This window comes from Gracilinanus agilis, chromosome 4 (assembly GCF_016433145.1).
Source record: "Gracilinanus agilis isolate LMUSP501 chromosome 4, AgileGrace, whole genome shotgun sequence".
Classification (NCBI taxonomy): domain Eukaryota; kingdom Metazoa; phylum Chordata; class Mammalia; order Didelphimorphia; family Didelphidae; genus Gracilinanus; species Gracilinanus agilis.
This window is the reverse complement of record NC_058133.1, coordinates 186,815,451-186,833,696: the sequence shown is the minus strand read 5'-3', so window position 1 is coordinate 186,833,696 and position 18,246 is coordinate 186,815,451. Positions and strand designations below refer to the sequence as shown.

Below are 18,246 nucleotides of genomic sequence, written 5' to 3'. Positions count from 1 at the left end.
GACAGCTGAGTACAAGTTGGCTAATAAGACCTCCCTTCAATCTCTCAAATTATGTGATTCCTTATTTCCCTAAGCTCATACAAAATTAGAGCAAAATATTTAAAATGAAAATGCGAAAAGAGAACTTTAAAATATGTATTTCATACTAAAAAATTAAGAAATAAATGTTCCAGTTCTCTCTGAAATTATACTTAAATACTGCTTATGCAAAGTAAATGGAGAAGTTATATGCTATTCAGCTTTTTTACTATTATCAAACCTGTAAAGGATCTGCTCTAACAGAGACTTGGTTGATGATAATAGCAGGCTGCCAAAGAAGGAATTATGATTCAGATTCAGACTACAACCTCATCATAATAATATCATGATATACTCACACTCTCTTAATACTATCCTACACTTTGTAATAAAAACTCAGAACCTAGAGATTGTGTATTTTTGAAACACTATAGCTTCCTTGAAACAAAATGGCTTCCTTAGTAGAATTAAAGAATTCCAAAAGGATGAATATATTCAAGTGAATTAAAAGTATCACATTTAATGTACCTTTCCTACCCTACATCAAGATAAATTCAGAATGGGTGAATGACCTGAATATAAAGAGGGAAACTATAAATAAGCTAAGTGAACACAAAATAGTATACCTATCAGATCTCTGGGAAAGGAAAGATTTTAAAACCAAGCAAGAGTTAGAGAAAATTACAAAATGTAAACTAAATGGTTTTGATTATATCAAGCTAAAAAGCTTTTGTACAAACAAAAACAATGTAGTCAAAATCAGAAGGGAAACAACAAATTGGGAAAAAATCTTTATAACAAAAAACTCTGACAGGGGTTTAATTACTCAAATATACAAGGAGTTAAATCAATTATATAAAAAAATCAAGCCACTCCCCAATTGAAAAATGGGCAAGAGACATGAATAGGCAATTCTCAGGTAAAGAAATCAAAAGTATCAATAAGCACATGAGAAAGTGTTCCAAATCTCTAATAATTAGAGAAATGCAAATCAAAACAACTCTGAGGTACCACCTCACACCTAGCAGATTGGCTAAAATGAAAGAAGGGGAGAGTAATGAATGCTGGAGGGGATGTGGCAAAATTGGGACATTAATGCATTGCTGGTGGAATTGTGAAATGATCCAACCATTCTGGCTGGCAATTTGGAATTATGCTCAAAGGGCTATAAAAGAATGCCTGCCCTTTGATCCAGCCATACCATTGTTGGGTTTGTACCCCAAAGAGATCATAGATAAACAGTCTTGTACGAAAATATTTATAGCTGCACTTTTTGTGGTGGCAAAAAACTGGAAAAGGAGGGTTTGCCCTTCAATTGGGGAATGGCTGAACAAATTGTGGTATATGCTGGTGATGGAATACTATTGTGCTAAAAGGAATAATAAACTGGAAAGACCTCCAGGAACTGATGCAGAGTGAAAGGAGCAGAGCCAGAAGAACACTGTACACAGAGACTGATATACTATGGTAAAATGGAATGTAATGGACTTCTGTACCAGCAGTAATGCAATGACACAAGACAGCTCTGAGGGATTTATGGTAAAAAACGCTACCCACATTCAGAGAAAGATCTGCAGGAGAGGAAACAAAGAAGATAAACAATTGCTTGAATGCATGGGATGAGGCAGACATGATTGGGGATGTAGACTCGAAACGACCACACCAATGCAACTAACAACAATATGGAAATAGGCCCTAAACAAGGACACATGTTACAACCAGTGGAAATGTGTGTCGGCTATGGGTGGGGGGAGTGCGGAGGGTGAAGGGGAAAGTAGGGGTATGAAGCATGTAAACAAGTTAAAAATGAATATTAATAAATGTTTAAAAAAAATAAAGTACCTTCCCTAAAATACCAATTTTTATGACATAATGAATATTCCATTTCATTTTCATGGACCATATATAAAGTGATTTAGAAAATTTCATCTTAAATTGGAAGCATAATCTTTTTATTTGAATCATCTTCCACTAGGGTTCCCTAAGAGTATACAGAAATAGTTTAATAACTGTATTTTAAAAGATCAGAACTTATGAAATTCCAATAGTTTTAATTTTTTTCTTTTACATGCTTTATGCTTACTTAAATGCTAAACAATTCATAGAAACCACTGACAACCAATTTCTAATAGTAACTTTTTTACTATGTTTAAGTGTGTAAAATAACTGACAGTTTAAAAGTTAATGACAAGCTAGAGTATCTGCTTCTTTAGAAAAATTTATTTAATCTTGAAGTTGAAATCTAGGCACATTTTAAAAAATTCAATTCTAACAATCACTTTAAAGATATGGAAACTCCTTGAAGCTAAAGTTTATTTTATAACTAATGCAATTAGCTTTAATATTTTTATTTTTACAAATCACATACCGATAGAAATTCTGAAAGATCCATCTCTGTACAATAATAATTTCAAGACTACTTATGCTTATGCAATATTTTATTAGCTTTTCAAGCATTTTTACACTTATTATATCATTGCTGTCCATCACAACAATCATTTGATTAAAATAGATATTAACACCATTTTACACATAAAATGAGTTAAAGTGTTAAATAGCTTTCCCATTATCACATGGCCAATGAGTTAGTTAAGACTTAAACCCAGAACTTGAGTCCTAGTCTGATGCTCTCTCTCCTATCATGTATTCAATAATAAAGTTAATTCTGATGTCAAATAGATAGCAAGTGACCCTTGTGTGTGTATTTCAGTCAGCTACTCTCATTTCCAATTACAACAGGCCTGTTTCAAAAGTCTAAGGTGTCTAAAAATTTACTGGAGGCCAAGCAAAAATCAGTAACTTTTTTATTCAACGGAATTAAAAATGTTAACATAGGCTTTCTCTACAGTATGTTCAATCACTTAGTTCAAAAAATCTAAAATTCAAAGTAATCAATATAACATTCAGCATGTTTTCTAAGAGTTTATACATAGTAGAGGGGCTTTAAAATATGGAGAATAAGAAATGAGTTTCTAGTCATAGGCTAAAAAAGACTTTAGTTTCATAAATAATATGTTCTATAAAAATCTTAATAATAATAATCTTCAATTTGAAATAAAGAATTAAATATCACCACCATGAATTTATTATGTAAATGTAATTTCTGGGCTTTAAAGATGGCTATTTAATAATTTGGGCTATGAATATATAATCACAAAAGCCCTTAGTTGAATTGGCACTGATTATTTCTTTCTGAATGGATTAAATTCACTATTAGGACACTTTGGGTAAACTTTTCTTTTGTTTGAAATTTAACTATCAATTAAAGCTACCCAGACAAAACAAGGAAGGGGGGTGGGTAGTTTTATTGGAGCTTTTTTTTTTTTAAAGCTAAAAGGTAGACAATGGTTTTGGCTCTGTTCTATTAGAATGAACAGCAGCCAACATAAAGAGATTACCAAATAACACTCCCCAAGCTGCCACCCCCACTTCCCAACAAGCATGGGCATTTTCCTCCCAAGTCTCTACAAAGAAAAGAAGAAAGGATAACATCTGACAAAACAATAGTGAATAGGCTTTATAAAGCTTTCACAGCTTTAGTGCCTAAATAATGAAAAAATGAACTTACTGTCCAAAACTATTTCAAAACCTTTTCAGTTTAAAAAGCTCCTTTTTTTAAATGAGGAAAAGAATTGATTTGCTGATTTCTATTAAGACTAATAAGAAATAACGAGCCCAATGACATAAGAATTCCCATCAATCCATACAAAATACACCCCACCGTGTTTGGGGCGTAAATTTCAAAATCCAGGATCTAAAAGCTTAGGTAAAGGCTTAGCATAAACTTGGGTTGCCCGACTCCATAACTGCTCTTCTATTCATTCACTTTGCCATTAGCCAGCTTCCAAGCACACGTAGTCCTTGTACTCACGTTGAAGCCGAAAGTAAACATTATTTCTTTCTTCTGCCCTTCAGTTGCCCACAAAAAGCTTTCTCTTCCTAAGTCCCAGCTCCTAATCACTTCACCCACAAACAGAGCGCCTAGCTTCGGGCCATCCCCCATTGTTTCATTCTGCAAGCTAAGGAATACAGCAGAGAGCAGGCAAGCAGGAAAGGGTGGGGGGTAGGGGGAGCCCTGCTGCTACCTCTGCTGCCTCCAGAGCTAGGGACCAGTAGAGGAAGGACGGAGGCAGGGCGGGATGGAGGGAAAGATGCCCGGGCGGGCGGCAGAGGAGCACCAGCAAGGGGAGGAGGAGAGTACCTGAGTATCCTGGACAGGTTCTGCGTCAGAGCTGGCACACCGGTAGAAATAGAAAAGTGCACAAGCAGCAGAACAGAGAGAGACACCAAGATAGCGGAATTAATGACCACCGCCCCGCCAACGAAGCCAAACACAAATAGCAGCATGCATCCAGGACTCATGGCGCTGTGCTGGCATGGTGACCTGCCGCTGAGAGGAGCGAGAAGGCTACAGAACAGGGGCCACTGGGGGATCTTTGTAGTGCAAGTTTGTCATTCAGCCGCCGCGGCCACAAAAACAATGCCATCAGCAGCTCTCCACTGGGCTCTGCAGCGGCGGCGGCAGCGGAGGCAGCAGCGGAGGCAGCGGCAGCGACTCCCAATCAATGACATCACCCTACACTCTCTCCACCTCACAACCATAGAGCTGCCGCTCTTAGCATCTGTGCAGCAGCCCCGGGAGACAGCCAGCTTATTAACTGTTTTTTACCCTCCACGAATTGTTCTGGCTTAGCTGATTGGTCACACGGCCTGGTGATCTACATAATTTATTCACGATTCCACATCAACCAGATATCCAGTTAATAACCCTTTCAAACCCATACCGTGGCACCAAAAGCCAAACTAAACACAAAGATAGAGGGAATAAAAGTTATTTTCAAACTCCCACAAACTTGAGAATAACTAGCCCCTCTCTCCGACCCCCCCCCCCAACCTCTTAAGATTTTTTAAATACCCAGATATCTCAAAGCTGCCCTATATGGCCATCTCGTGATTTTGGCCTTTTAATAGTCAAGGCTGCTTCCATTCTTTTCTACTCTGTTCTCTCCCACAGCATTCCAAGCATAGAACAGAACTTTCTGAATCAGCCTGACTGTTCTGGGATTGAAGAACACAGCAACACAGAAATAAATAGATGCTTTTGCCCATTTTCAAGGCAAAATGTATAACAAAGCTTACCTAATTCTACTATGAGTTGTGGATTCTAGTTGATCACTCCCTGATAGCTGATGAAGTTTTGTTTTTTCTAAGTGTTCCATATAATTATGGATCATCTATTTTAAAAAAAAAAAGAAAGAAAAAACATGAATTAAAATGAACATTACTCAGAATTAAAGTATACACTATATATAGGAATTTCATTTTTATACAAGTTTCATATTTATATCTCTATCTGAGGACTACTCAGTGACATGCAAATAGCTATTAAAATTGAAATTTTTAAAAGAACAAAGGAATATGCAAATATATAAATTTAGGAATAGCACTATTAGTGAAACCAATACCTTTTTAAATATATCAAAATACTTTTCATAACTGTTTACATATAACTACTACTACATTTCAACCTAGATAAGTAGTTTAGAAAACAAAGATAAGGCAGAGAATATGAAAGGTCACTGGTTAAAAGCATAACAATTTTTGGAAATCCATAGAATAAATTAAGAAAAAAAGAGAGTTCTAGAGAAACATGTAAAACCTGAAATGAGCCCATCTCCTGATGTGATTTGTCACCACTTAGACAAAAGGATAGAAGTGTAAAAATCATTTACAATTTAGTATGTACAAAGAATTATTGTACATATATATAATTTTAATTAACTTCATTAAGATATTTTTTAAAACAGGAATTATACACATTTCTCAAGTGATTTTATGAAATATATCTGTCTCTGACTTCTCAGGGCATGAAATAAAATTTTAGAAAAATTATACCTAGAATGATATTGACTAGAACTTTAAACATACAAGGTAAATTCTAAGAAAATGTGAAGTGTCTAGTATGATTTAAAAATAATCTTCAACTTTTAACTTAAAGGTAAAAAAAAGAACAAAAATGCAACATGTATTTCAATTACATGTTTAAAATTTTTTTACTCTAGAAGCCTCATATTGAAAAGAGATAGAAAGATTTAAAAAATGAGGACTATGAGACTAAGTCTACATTAGGATGTTGTGTAGTGTGGCAAGTAAAAATTCCAAGAGGCTGGATATACTGGGTATAAAAAATTTATTTATCAGGCTAACAATAACCAGCATTTTCAGCATCCTGACTCATTCAATACAATTTTGGAAGCTCATTATTGAATCTTCCCTAAGACATCTCTAATGAGGAAGTAGGCCAATATTCTCTAGTCCCTCACTAATCCTCTTGTGAAGATGGGAAATTATATGATTAGGATAGGATTCCAATATCTAGATGTGAAAATATCAGATTATGCCTGATTCAGAATGATTTTCTCTGATTCATATAAATGGGAGATCCAAGGACACTGTCCTACTGCCCCCCCCCAGACATATATGGCTACACCCAAATTTGTTTACAGTAAAAGATCAATCTTAGATTCCCAATTTTCATTATCCCAATTTTAGAAGCCACTCTGGAGTAAGGAATGCGAGAGTATTCTTTGAATTGTTAGGGCAAAGGAATGAGGAAAGAGGTTAAATCAAATTATACAAGTATTATTTAGAAATAAAATTATTCTATATTAGTAATAAATCTTCTCAAAATTATCTTCTTAAAAATTATACAAAATCTGCTCATAATTGAGATATGCACATTACTTTATCAAGTACAATTTACTGATCAAATCACAATTTTCTTCTGAACAAGTAAAGCCCTTGTTTTACTGGCAAATCAAAAAGTGGCACAAAAATTATCCAAAAAAATCCGCCATGCCATTTTAAAAAGAGAATACTCTTACAAAAAGACAAGTGGGCATAAAGGGAACTAAAGAGGGCAAGAGGAAAACATTTAATGCTTTAAAAATACATTGAAAATACTAGACAATAGTTACCACATTTGAGTTTAAAAGTTTCTTTTTAATCCTGTAAAGAGGCAATATTTATGGTCACTTGAGTTTTTAGAGACTTGTGTCCAGCAAATCTTGGAAGTAAGTTAATTATTTTCTGGCAAATAAAAGAGCAACTGGGGAGAAACTTTCTAAAAGCATGAGGGAATGGATTATAATGATATCTGAGTTTAGACTGGGTAAAAGTTTTTAACTATTCCCATCTAAGCCTACTGTAGTACTAAGCCTATCATAACCAAAACACAATTAATTTTAAGTGTTACCTGTAACAGACAAAACCTCAAACAATATTATTAAGAGCTGTAATTTAGAGCTTGAATGGATATGAAATACATTAATTTTTTTTTAAATAAAGCTAACTCTTCTTAGCAAATTTAATTTAGTTAGCTAAGTCAGTCAACTGATGTGAAAATCAACCATTTCTGAGCTTCATACAGGAATTAAAATGTTAAGAGTGGATGTTCTTTGACTCAAATAAAAGAGGCAGGAAATTCCTCCTTCACTCCTCATTAATACCTATTTTCTACAAATAGTCAACCAATAAGCATTCATTAAGGGTCTCTGAGATGAGTACAGATAAGCACTCGAGATTCAAAAATGAAAGAGATAGCCTCTTCTTTCAAGAAGCTTATGAATTACATGCTCCCAGATAAGGAAATATAGAGTAAATTAAAAATCCCTGGGAAAATCAGATGAGGTCCCTGGCTCTTAAGCTGGGCCTCGTAGGGAGCTAAAAGCATCAAACAAGTGGAGGTGATAAGGGAAAGAAACCAAGGCACTGCTAAAGCATATACATCCTAAGTTCAAAGGAAAGACCTCTTTCCTACAATTATACCAGCAAAGTTCTCAGCTGCTTATCTCTGAAATCAGAAATGCCTTTTTTTTTTAAAACTTTAACCAAAAGCAATTGAAAAATGAGGAATTGAACAATATCATTTTCAAATGGCCCAGGTCCCATTTCTTTTTTTTAAACTCTTACCTTCCATCTTAGAATCAATACTCTGCATTGATTCCAAGGCAGAAGACCAATAAGGGCTGGGCAATGAGGGTTAAGTGACTTGCCCAGGGTCACATAGCTAGGAAGTTCTGAGGCCACATTTGAACCCAGGACTTCCCATCTCTAGGCCTGGCTCTCAATCTACTGACCCGCCTAACTGTCCCACCCACATTTACTCCCCTGGTTCCCATTTTAAATACTCTACAATAACATATCTACCTTGGCTTTCAAATTATGAGAATATCACAGAATTTGAGAGCTGAAAGACATGTCAACATGACTCACAGTCACCCAAGGTTTGAAGACAAACTTCAGTGTCATCCCCAACTTCTGCCACAATTCATCCCACTGGTCCCATTTGTTGCCAAATATTGTTTCTATCTTCACAATAACTCCCACATGCATCCCTTTTACTCCCCCATATATTCCTAGTTCAGGCCTTTATTACCTGTTGAGTAGACTACTGAAATTGTCTTCCAATTATTCTTCCTACCTCAAATCTCTCCATATTCCCATCTTTCACTCAGTTTGTTGTTGTTCAATCATTTTCAGTCATGTCTGACTCCTTGTGACTTTTTTTGAGGGTTTTCTTGACCAAGATACTGGAATGATTTGCCACTTCCTTCTCTGGCTCATTTTACAGATGAGGAAACTGAGGCAACCAGGGTTAAGTGACTTGTCCAGGGTCACACTGCTAGGAAGTGTCTGAGGCTGGATGAATCAGGTCTTCCTGGCTATAAGCCTGGTACTCTAACTGTTGCCTAGCCAGTTACTAAGGTGATTTTTGTATATTATAGGTCTCACCCCTGTGCTTAAGAAGCGCCAGTGGTTCCCAAATTCCCCTAGAATCAAATGTAAAAATCTTCTTTTTCTATGTAAAGCTCTTTACAACTTGGCTCATTCCTACCTTCCCAGTCTTCTTTCATTTTACTCCTTGGCATGTACTCTATGATCCAAATGCCATGGCCTACTTGATGTCCTATGTACATGGTGCTTCATCTCCCATTTCAGTGTCTTTGTACTGGCTATCCTCCACGCCTAGAATGATTTGCCCTCCATATTGCTTCTTAGTTTCCCTAGTTTCCTTTGAAACAGTTCAAATCCCAGCTAGTACAGGAGGGCCTTTCCAACTCCCCATTTGCTAATGCTATCAATTAGGGGTACAGATCTAAATTTAAATCCTGCCTCAGTTGCATAGTAGCCAAATGGTCCTGGATAAATTACTTAATCTCAGTTTCCTCAAATATAAAATAAGAATTATAATAGCAACTATCTCACAGGATTAAATATCCATGAAGTACCTGGTACATAGTAGGCTCTCTATAAATGTTTATTCCTTCCCTCCTTTCCCTTTCTCAGATTACTTTCTATCTATTACAAAGACATATATGTTTACATGTATATCTATATCTTATATGTTTATATGTTATCCCTGCTATTACAATGTAAATTCTTTAAGGGCAGGGATTTTGGGGAGGCATGGGAAAAGAGAGCCAAAAAGGGATATCTGCATCTCCCAACACTTGGTAAAGTACTTGACATATAATAAACATTTAATAAATGCCTCATGACTGTCAATAGTTCCTTTTCTAAAGTTAAGAGGGCAGAAAAAAGTTTTCCATGTCCTTTAGATAAAAATCTAGTTCTCTCTGAAAAGGAATATAAGTAAGATGTTATCTTCAGAGATCTTTCTTTGAGAATATCTACCAGACCTTTATTTCACTAAAGCAATCAAAAGAAAAGAATCTTAAGAAAAATCTTGTCTTTTTAAGAAATTAATATGTGAATGAATATGTCTAGATTCCATGGCACAGAGATATTTACATATAATCAAAATACTAAGGTGAAGAAAAATAAGTTCTTTTGTTTTAGGAATAAAAAAATGTTTGCTGGACTCAAGAACCAAAGCCATTTTTAAGCTTGGCATTTAATTATGGGGAAAATGCCAATGTTTTAATTTTCTGAAATAGTATGCTTCTGAGCAATTTCCAGAATTACAAGAAACTGACATAGTATGACTAGCATTATGATAACCTAAACAGAAAAGAAGCATCTTGAGTTCTTTCACAACTACTTGGTCTGTATACCTGTTTCTCTACTGTCTACTGAGCCACCTAGCTTATCCCTATTTATTCAATTCTTCACTTTCTCTGCTGTTTTTTTATAAGATTTTTTCCTTCTGAAGATTTCTTTCTTTTCCTTCTTTTGTCATTTTTTTACTTTATTTGAAGTATTTCTTGTAGTGTTGAGATGAAAAAAGGAGTGTACTTAGATATAAGTTCTCATTCAACAATCTTGCCTGAAATAGATGTAGTTACACTGAAAACCTACCCCCAAAAATGAAATCCTGAATTCAAATTAAGCTGTTTACTACCTATGTTATAGTAGACAAAGTACTTAAACTTCTGAGTATCAAAGGATGATAAATTAAGGGCAGAAATAGGGCCTTAGAAGTCTCCTAATCCAATCTCATTTTACAAATGAGGAAAATGAGACTGAAGGAGATGAAGTGACTTACCCACAGTCTCACAGAAAGAGTCAGTTTCTTCGTTTGTAAAATGAAGGTTAAAAACATTGTTAACACAAACTGTTGTGAAGATTTAAGAGATACAATGGGGGAGAGGGGGATGGCCAGCCAAGTAAATGGTTCAGTGTGTAGAGCACTAACAGTAAATTAAGGGAGTTTATAACTGCTTTATAAAAGAATTCTTTCACCTTGCAAAAAGATTCACAGTATTTTATTAACACTATACTAGAATTGAAAGGAACAAATCCCTCAGATGAACTAACTTGTTTCTCAAAAAAAAAAAATAAATAAGTAGAACCAAGACTTAGAACCTTCTTTGTCCTACAGTGGTATTATCAGCCACTCAAACAAGTTACTGATCCCCCTTGACTTCTTCAAGCCTAATCACCCCACGTGTCTTCTCAGGGTTCCAACTGGTCCCTTGCGTCCTGATATGCCAGTTTGGAACTCGAACAATTGTTCTGGTCATCCACTATGAGAACTCATATACTTAAGAACTTAATAATCAAATGGATCTGTAATTTCAATCTATTTGGGAGAGCTCTCTAATAATGCATTTCAAAACCCATTAATTCCTGTTAGAAATAAAGAAATCTCTGGGCTGAAGATCCAGACTTTAACTGTGGAAATTAAAGCTCTAAGTTCTCACCATTTCCATCCTGTGGCAACGACTCCCTTTAGATGTTCAACAGTGTGTTTTATAGATTTTTGACAATAAATTAGCATGTCACTAATAAAGCAAAAGGTACATTATAATTTTGGTAACATTCTATTAGAAGTAATAAATTCTAGTATAAGGTCAAAGTAACCTATTTAGGTCCTAATAGTGAACAGAACTTGTAGTGAGTAGAAATATTGACAGGATCAAACACCTGGACACACCAGCATTGTTTTTCTGTGATCTCATCAGGTCAGCTGTGCACTCCCCATTCCAAATGAGCACAACTTACTTCCTGCTTCATGTGTTTCAGCTTCCATGGATAACTACACAGACTTGAAGTTTTTATTCCTCAAACGGAAGTCTTTAATCTAGTTAGTTGCTATAGTATTCTAATATACCAAACTATATCCTTTCTAATACTATGGCTAATATTCTATTATTATAATTGATATCTTGTATACAGTTAGTTTACTAACTGGGTCTAACTCCTTCTAAACATCATAATTACAGTTACCTACTTAAAGGATTATATGTAATCACTTGGTTTATGATCAATAATATAAAAGTAATAAAGGCAAAATTCCTTTTCATTACTGGCCATTCCATGTAATTCTTGTTCATTTACTCCATGAGTTTGCCATAAGAGGTTCCATCCAATGTCCTAAAGATCTTCCTTGATTTCTCCTGACATTAACAGGGTATCAGTGAATTCTTTGGCTGTCCACCAATTTTATCTATTCCTTGTTGGCAGCTTTTATTCCTGTTCTTCAAAGTTCTTCATATTATGTTGCAGTCTGTTCACAACCACCTTAAGCCTTTCCATTGCTGGCTGTATGATAATCATTCTTTGTTGGTTGCTCCCAACGTCTTTCACCCTTTATCATCTGAAGCGACCTTAGGCCACTCAAAAGACCCTTGGTATATAGAGCTGGCTTTCTATAATTCTTGATTATTTGAAAATTGTTTATTTTATGTCTTGCTGCAACACTGGGGAAAGAGATGTTAAAAAGATCTTTGATTTCATTGAAAGAATGGGGTTGTTAAAATAGATTTATTAATTTCCCCAATGCAATTCAGCCCATCCTTCTACTCTGGTTTAATTACAGGCCCAACTCATCATTCCTCTGTTCTTTCAGTGCCAGGCATTCTTAATGGATGACTTTTGTAGATTTTCAGTCCAAATGTGTGTCCTATCAGAACCACAGACATTTTTCAGCCATTTGATCCTTCCATTGTGGATGGTCAGAGCATCCTAAGCATTAAATAGTCATGGATCTCTTCTAAAAGGTTCTGTAATAAATATAGACTTGATGCAACTAGTACCGTGTCATCCACAAACGAAGCATCTGTAAAACTTCACCATTAACAGAGAAGTTCAACTTGGATTTGATGAGAGATCTTCTCTATTATTGTGGTAGGTACATATATCTAGGTGTTTTATGCTTCCTAATATTTATGATTAGAAGATCACTGAATAGGATTATGCCTGTTATATCTTTCAAGAAATCTTCAATGATTTTGATGAATAAATAGGAGGCATCTTCTTGAAAGAACCTACGTTAATACAGAACATTATTCAACCAAATCAAATGCCTTCCCATAATCAACAATAAGCACAATAGGATTCTCTATTCTGTACATTTTTCAGTCAAATGCAAAATGGTAAAAGTATGCTCCATTGCTGAATATAATTTGTGAAAAATTAATTGTTCCTTACTCATATCCACAGAAAAGTAGTTTTAAATTCACATATTCGGATAACTCAACATCAATCACTAAGGACTCTCATGGTTATATATCCTTTAACAATGCAATCACTCTATTGACATTGGTATAATCTGGCTGGCTTACCCATCTTTGTTCTTTTTACTATTTCTACCTCCCAGATAAATATGTCTGCAACTGTGATATTAGGTTCCAAATGCAGTGGTTCCACTCATCTTGATGGTGAAAACAAGTTTGTCATAATAAATTTTTTGAATCTTTTTATTTCTTTACTGTTTCTTTTCCTACTCCAGTTTGGTCTACTGGTTCAGCCTTTGCATGACTCTACTTATGTGTATACTATGTCAAGTTTTCTTTAAAATGGTTCTATTTTGTATATTTTATAAGACAATACTGTTCATAATTGTCAAAATCCCTCTTTGAAAAATTTTAAAAACAAGTTTATATTGTAACAGTGCTGTTTCGGGCAACCATCCTGTTCTACTTTAGTAAGTCAAACACTCACTAATTACGATCTTTATTGAGTTCTTTTCTTATTGTAGCAATAGATTTATAATGTTTAAATCTCTGCATAAAATTACTATAATCACTGTTCACGTCATTTCTGGTATCTGTTGCCCATTTCCTATTGCTATTACTTGCTTAAACAATTCAGGATTGAGTTGTTTCAACGATACACTTTTTCTCATTACTATTCTTTCTTCTTGCTTTTTACTAAGTCTAGTCTTTGTTCTGACAAGACAATGGCATGATTGTACATAGATAACTGATTCAAGGTTAACTTCCATGATGACAAAAACAAGTCTTTTCCTGGCCATGAACAATGTAATTCAGTTTCATTTTTTGTGAAATATTTGGTAGCTGCCATTTCCAGTGTCTGCCAATTCTTTTCTTGAAAACTGTGTTCATGATAGAAAGGTGAAAGACTTCTTTGAAATCTATAAATGTTTAGCCTTTTTCAACTTTTTTTCCTTTTTCTCATATTTTTCTTACTGTTCTCACTGTTTCCCCAATTTCTGACTTAAGTTATGAAGTATCAGTGTCTACAGATTTAACTTGGAGGGTTTTATAAGGCCTTCATTACATTTTTCTACCTCTTTATCATAAGCATATTAGTACATAAGCTATAATTATTTTCAAGGTGGTCTTTCTGCAAATATTTATCATTGATAAAGCAAAACAATGTTACTACATCTCACATTAAATAATGTGCTTTGTTGCCTTTACACATATGATAAAACCAAATCACCTCATTCCTTTCTTTGCCTCTCCAGGAGAGGACACAACTCATCTTTCACTTAGCTGCAACATCTTTCTTTCTTCTGGTTTCATTTAAAGAAAAAAATGTCAAAATTGACTGATGTGACTCAGCTCCTCCATAAGTATGTCTACTTGTTCATTGGACTATCCCACATTTAGAATGCCAAAAATGGAAATTTACAGGTAGACTAAAAACTATGTGATTCTTATCACCTTCTGAACATTTTCCCATTTCTATGGTAACCGAAGAAAAAGGGGCCAATGAAGACCACTTTACAAGTTTATTTTGTGAGTTGCCTTAGCCAAGAAATTGATCACCAAACAACCAACCTACATGATGGTGAGGCTCTCTTTACTTAACTAAGCTGGTTTTTGAAAAGCATAGAAAAGAGTCTGCTGCCAAGGCCATACTTAAAGCCTTCCAGCACAATAGAACCTACCAGAGCATCTATTTCACTTACATTGTCCCTGAAAACCCAGGGTCATCTCCATTCCACAATGAGGCAACAGAACAGGACTTTCTGGAGTAATGCTTATTGTATATGAGTCTAAAATTACTCTAATCTCAAATCTCTCATCAATCTGTTCCATATTTCCAACTATTTACAGGACATTTTCTATGAAGAAGAATTCACAAAATGTAAAGAGTGAAACAAACACTAATAAGAGCAATGAATCAATTCAAAAAAAGCAACAAACACTCATTAAATGCCTAGTATGTGCTACGTACTATATTAAACCCTGTGGATAAAACAGTGTTTGCCCTCAAAGAGTTTACATTCTTACAGGGAAGATAATATGTACATATATAAGTACATAAAGAATAAATAGCAAGCAGTAAGTTTGGGGAGGGAAGGCACTAGTAATAGTGGGAACAAAAAAAGGGTTCATGTAGAAGGTAATACACAAGCTGAGTTTTGAAGGAAAGCAGAAATTTAAGGTAGTAAAAGTAAGGCAGGAGTACATTCCAAACATGGGGATACTTAGTACAAAGGAGATGGGACAAAGATCATTGTGTGAGGGACAGCAAGTAGGCCAGTATATGAACTACATGTAGAGTATAAGAATGGATAGTTAATTAAGGAGATAAATTTGTAAAGAACTTTGTTGCTAAACAAAAAAGGTCAAGATAGATGATAAGATAATTTAAAGAACAAAAAGAAAACATCAGGCTCTTTAAATAGGCTCAGATCTCCAAGTCCAGAAAAACTCAATGCAAGAAACAGCAGGGATTCATGAAACCATTGCTGGTTATCTTTTGAGAAATCATTAAGGAGGGAGAGAGTCGACAGAAAAACAGGCAGAGATATCAATGAGAACTGGACAGGTGCTAGCTACAAGACCAGAAAATGAGTAGATGATATTCCAAATACTTTAAAAAGTCAAAGTAGAGGGGGCAGCTGGGTAGCTCAGTGGATTGAGAGCCAGGCCTAGAGATGGGAGGTCCTAGGTTCAAATCTGACCTCAGACACTTCCCAGCTGGTTGGGCAAGTCACTTGACCCCCATTGCCTTCTCTTACCACTCTTCTGCCTTGGAACCTATACACAGTATTGACTCCAAGACGGAAGGTATGGGTTTAAAAAAAAAAAAAAAAAGTCAAAATAGAGCCTTTACGAGAATAGGGAAAAGAGAGTGAAGAAAATGACAAATAAGAATGTGTTCACATTTTTGCCATGAGAAAGCTACCAATACTTCAATTTTCAAAAAGGCATATGCACAGTTTATAGCTCTCAACCTTTGCTCACATAGATTCATATATGCCTAAAAAGGGAAAAATTTCCTAAAAGAGAACTACTTACTGTGCAATTACATGTCATGCTACTAAATCAGAAAAATACCATTGTATCTGAGGGAGAAAGTATCCCAAATGTGGATGAGGTTACTACAGAGTTGGTCTAAGATAATTTCTTGATAAACCATTGAGAATGAAAATTGAGATATTAAGGATGGGGTCCATGTGTGAAAATATAACAAATTAAAGCAAAATCTCTGACTCCCAGGAGCCTGCCCATTAACAGGGGAGAAAAATTCTGTAGATTTGCAAACTAGTCTTTTTCTCTTTAATTTTTAATCTTTTCCTTTCTCTTGGATTCTTCTTTGCAGTCTAAAATCATGCCCAGAACTCTCCCACTCTTAAAAAAAATTCTTTCTTGACCCTATCAATTCCTGCAAAGTATTACCCTACATCACTCCTTCCTTTCACAGATAAACTCTTTTAAAAAGCTGTCTGCATTCACTGTCTCCAGTCTCTCACCTCCCATTCACTTCTTGACCCCTAGAAACTCAATTTCCAATCTCACTCAACTGAAATTTCTCTCCAAAGATACCCGTCATCTCTTAATTGCAGAATCTGATAACATCTTCTCAAATCTTGTGGTCTTTGACCACTCTGCAATCATGAGGCTGTTGATTGTCCTCTTGTCCTGGATAATCTTTCCCCCCTGGATTTTCATCATACTGCTTTCTTGGTTATCCTATTACCTGTCTGACTGTTCTGTCTCCTTTACTGAATCCAAATACTGTCACCTAGTCTAGAAGTGTACTCCATGGCAATGTCCTGGTGATTTGTTTACTTTTCTTTCTTAAATGCTCAATCTTGGTAATTTTATTAACTCTCCTGGTTTAATCTTTCCCTGTATGCAACTAATAAACCCCAATCTGTCTTCTGAGTTCCAACGCCATATCTCCAATTGTCTATTAGGCATTTTATTTTACCTAGATTTTCCTTCATTTTATATATTTTCATTACCAATCAGTAGTTATTTCTTTTACATCTTTGGATTCAAAGTGGATTCATGTTTTTCTCTTCTAATTATTTCTGATGGTTGTAGGCCATAAATTTTGCTATTTGCTCCCTTTTAGTTTCTTTTTTAAAGATTCTGATTTTTCTCGAACTATTCAGGACCACAGGACCCTCTGTTTATCAGGTGTTGGCTCAATTTCCTTTGTCTTGCAATAATGATTTAGATGTCTTGGTAGTCATTGTCCCTTCTGTTTTAGTATCTTCCCTGTTGATTTATCTATTTGTGATTCTTAAAAAATAATTTTTATTGATATTTTCTGTTTCTTACATCATCATCATCATCATCATCATCATCATCATCATCATCCCAAGTATCTCACTCTCCTTCCCAGAGAGCCTATTCATATGACAAATAGTATTTTTTAGAGAGGGAAAAAAAACACAGTATGTTTGATCAATACATTGAAAAAATCTGACTTTCTATGTGACTCTGGGCAAGCCACTTAATCCTAATGGTCTAGCCCTTACCACTCTTCTACTTGGAACCAATACTCACTATCAATTCTAAGACAGAAGGTAAGGTTAAAAAAAATCTGAAAAAGTACAAAAAATAACATTTGTGGCCCTCCTACCACCACTAAGAGGTTAACTGGGGATGTCTTCTTATATCTTTTCATTTGAATCCTCTTAATCTTTATAATTTTATTACATTTACTTTTGATTTTTTGGTATGTAGACTTCTGTTGTTTCCCTACCTCTGCTTACTTCACTCTATATCAGTTCATATAGATCTTTCCATTCATTACACACACATTTCATCACACATAGCACACTAATATTCCAGTAGCTCAAGATATTTTATGCATTTTATAATTACCCAGAATGAGATTTCTCTATTACTGTTTCTAATGTTTTGTTATTATTCTATAGAAATGCTGTTGATTTTTGAGGATTTATTTTGTAAGCTATTACTTTGCTGAAGCTATTGTCTCAATTATTATCTTTGTTAATTCTCCAGGATTTGTTCAAAGCTTTATCTTCTCTTTACCTACTTTCATTCCTTTAACTTCTTTTTCTTATCTTATTACTGCTGCTAGCATTTCCAGAACTATATTTTTTAAAAGTGGGATAAGTGGTAATCCTTGCTTCAAGCCTGTATTTACTAGAAATGATTTAAGTGTATTCTCCACTACATATGATCATATGATGATATCTTTTGGTTTTTGATAAAATTTTTTGTTAAAAAATTTTTTGTCTATGCCTGTAATGTGTAGGGTTGGTTTTTTTGGGTTTGGGTTTTTTTTGTATAAAAGTGTTGTACT

General features: G+C 34.9%; 1 protein-coding gene across 5 annotated transcripts in view; it reads right to left on the bottom strand.

Annotated features, from left to right (window-relative positions):
- The window catches only part of SPAG9 (sperm associated antigen 9), a 170,431-nt gene that overhangs the window by 81,406 nt on the left and 70,779 nt on the right, over positions 1-18,246 (bottom strand). For 4 of the 5 annotated variants that reach the window (XM_044672073.1, XM_044672075.1, XM_044672074.1 and 1 more), the window contains exon 4: positions 5,158-5,252. In XM_044672073.1, coding sequence (XP_044528008.1) covers positions 5,158-5,252 — 95 coding nt within the window. Of the gene's footprint in view, positions 1-4,219; positions 4,381-5,157; positions 5,253-18,246 lie in introns of those variants that run through there. The other variant, XM_044672077.1, reaches the window with a different exon arrangement.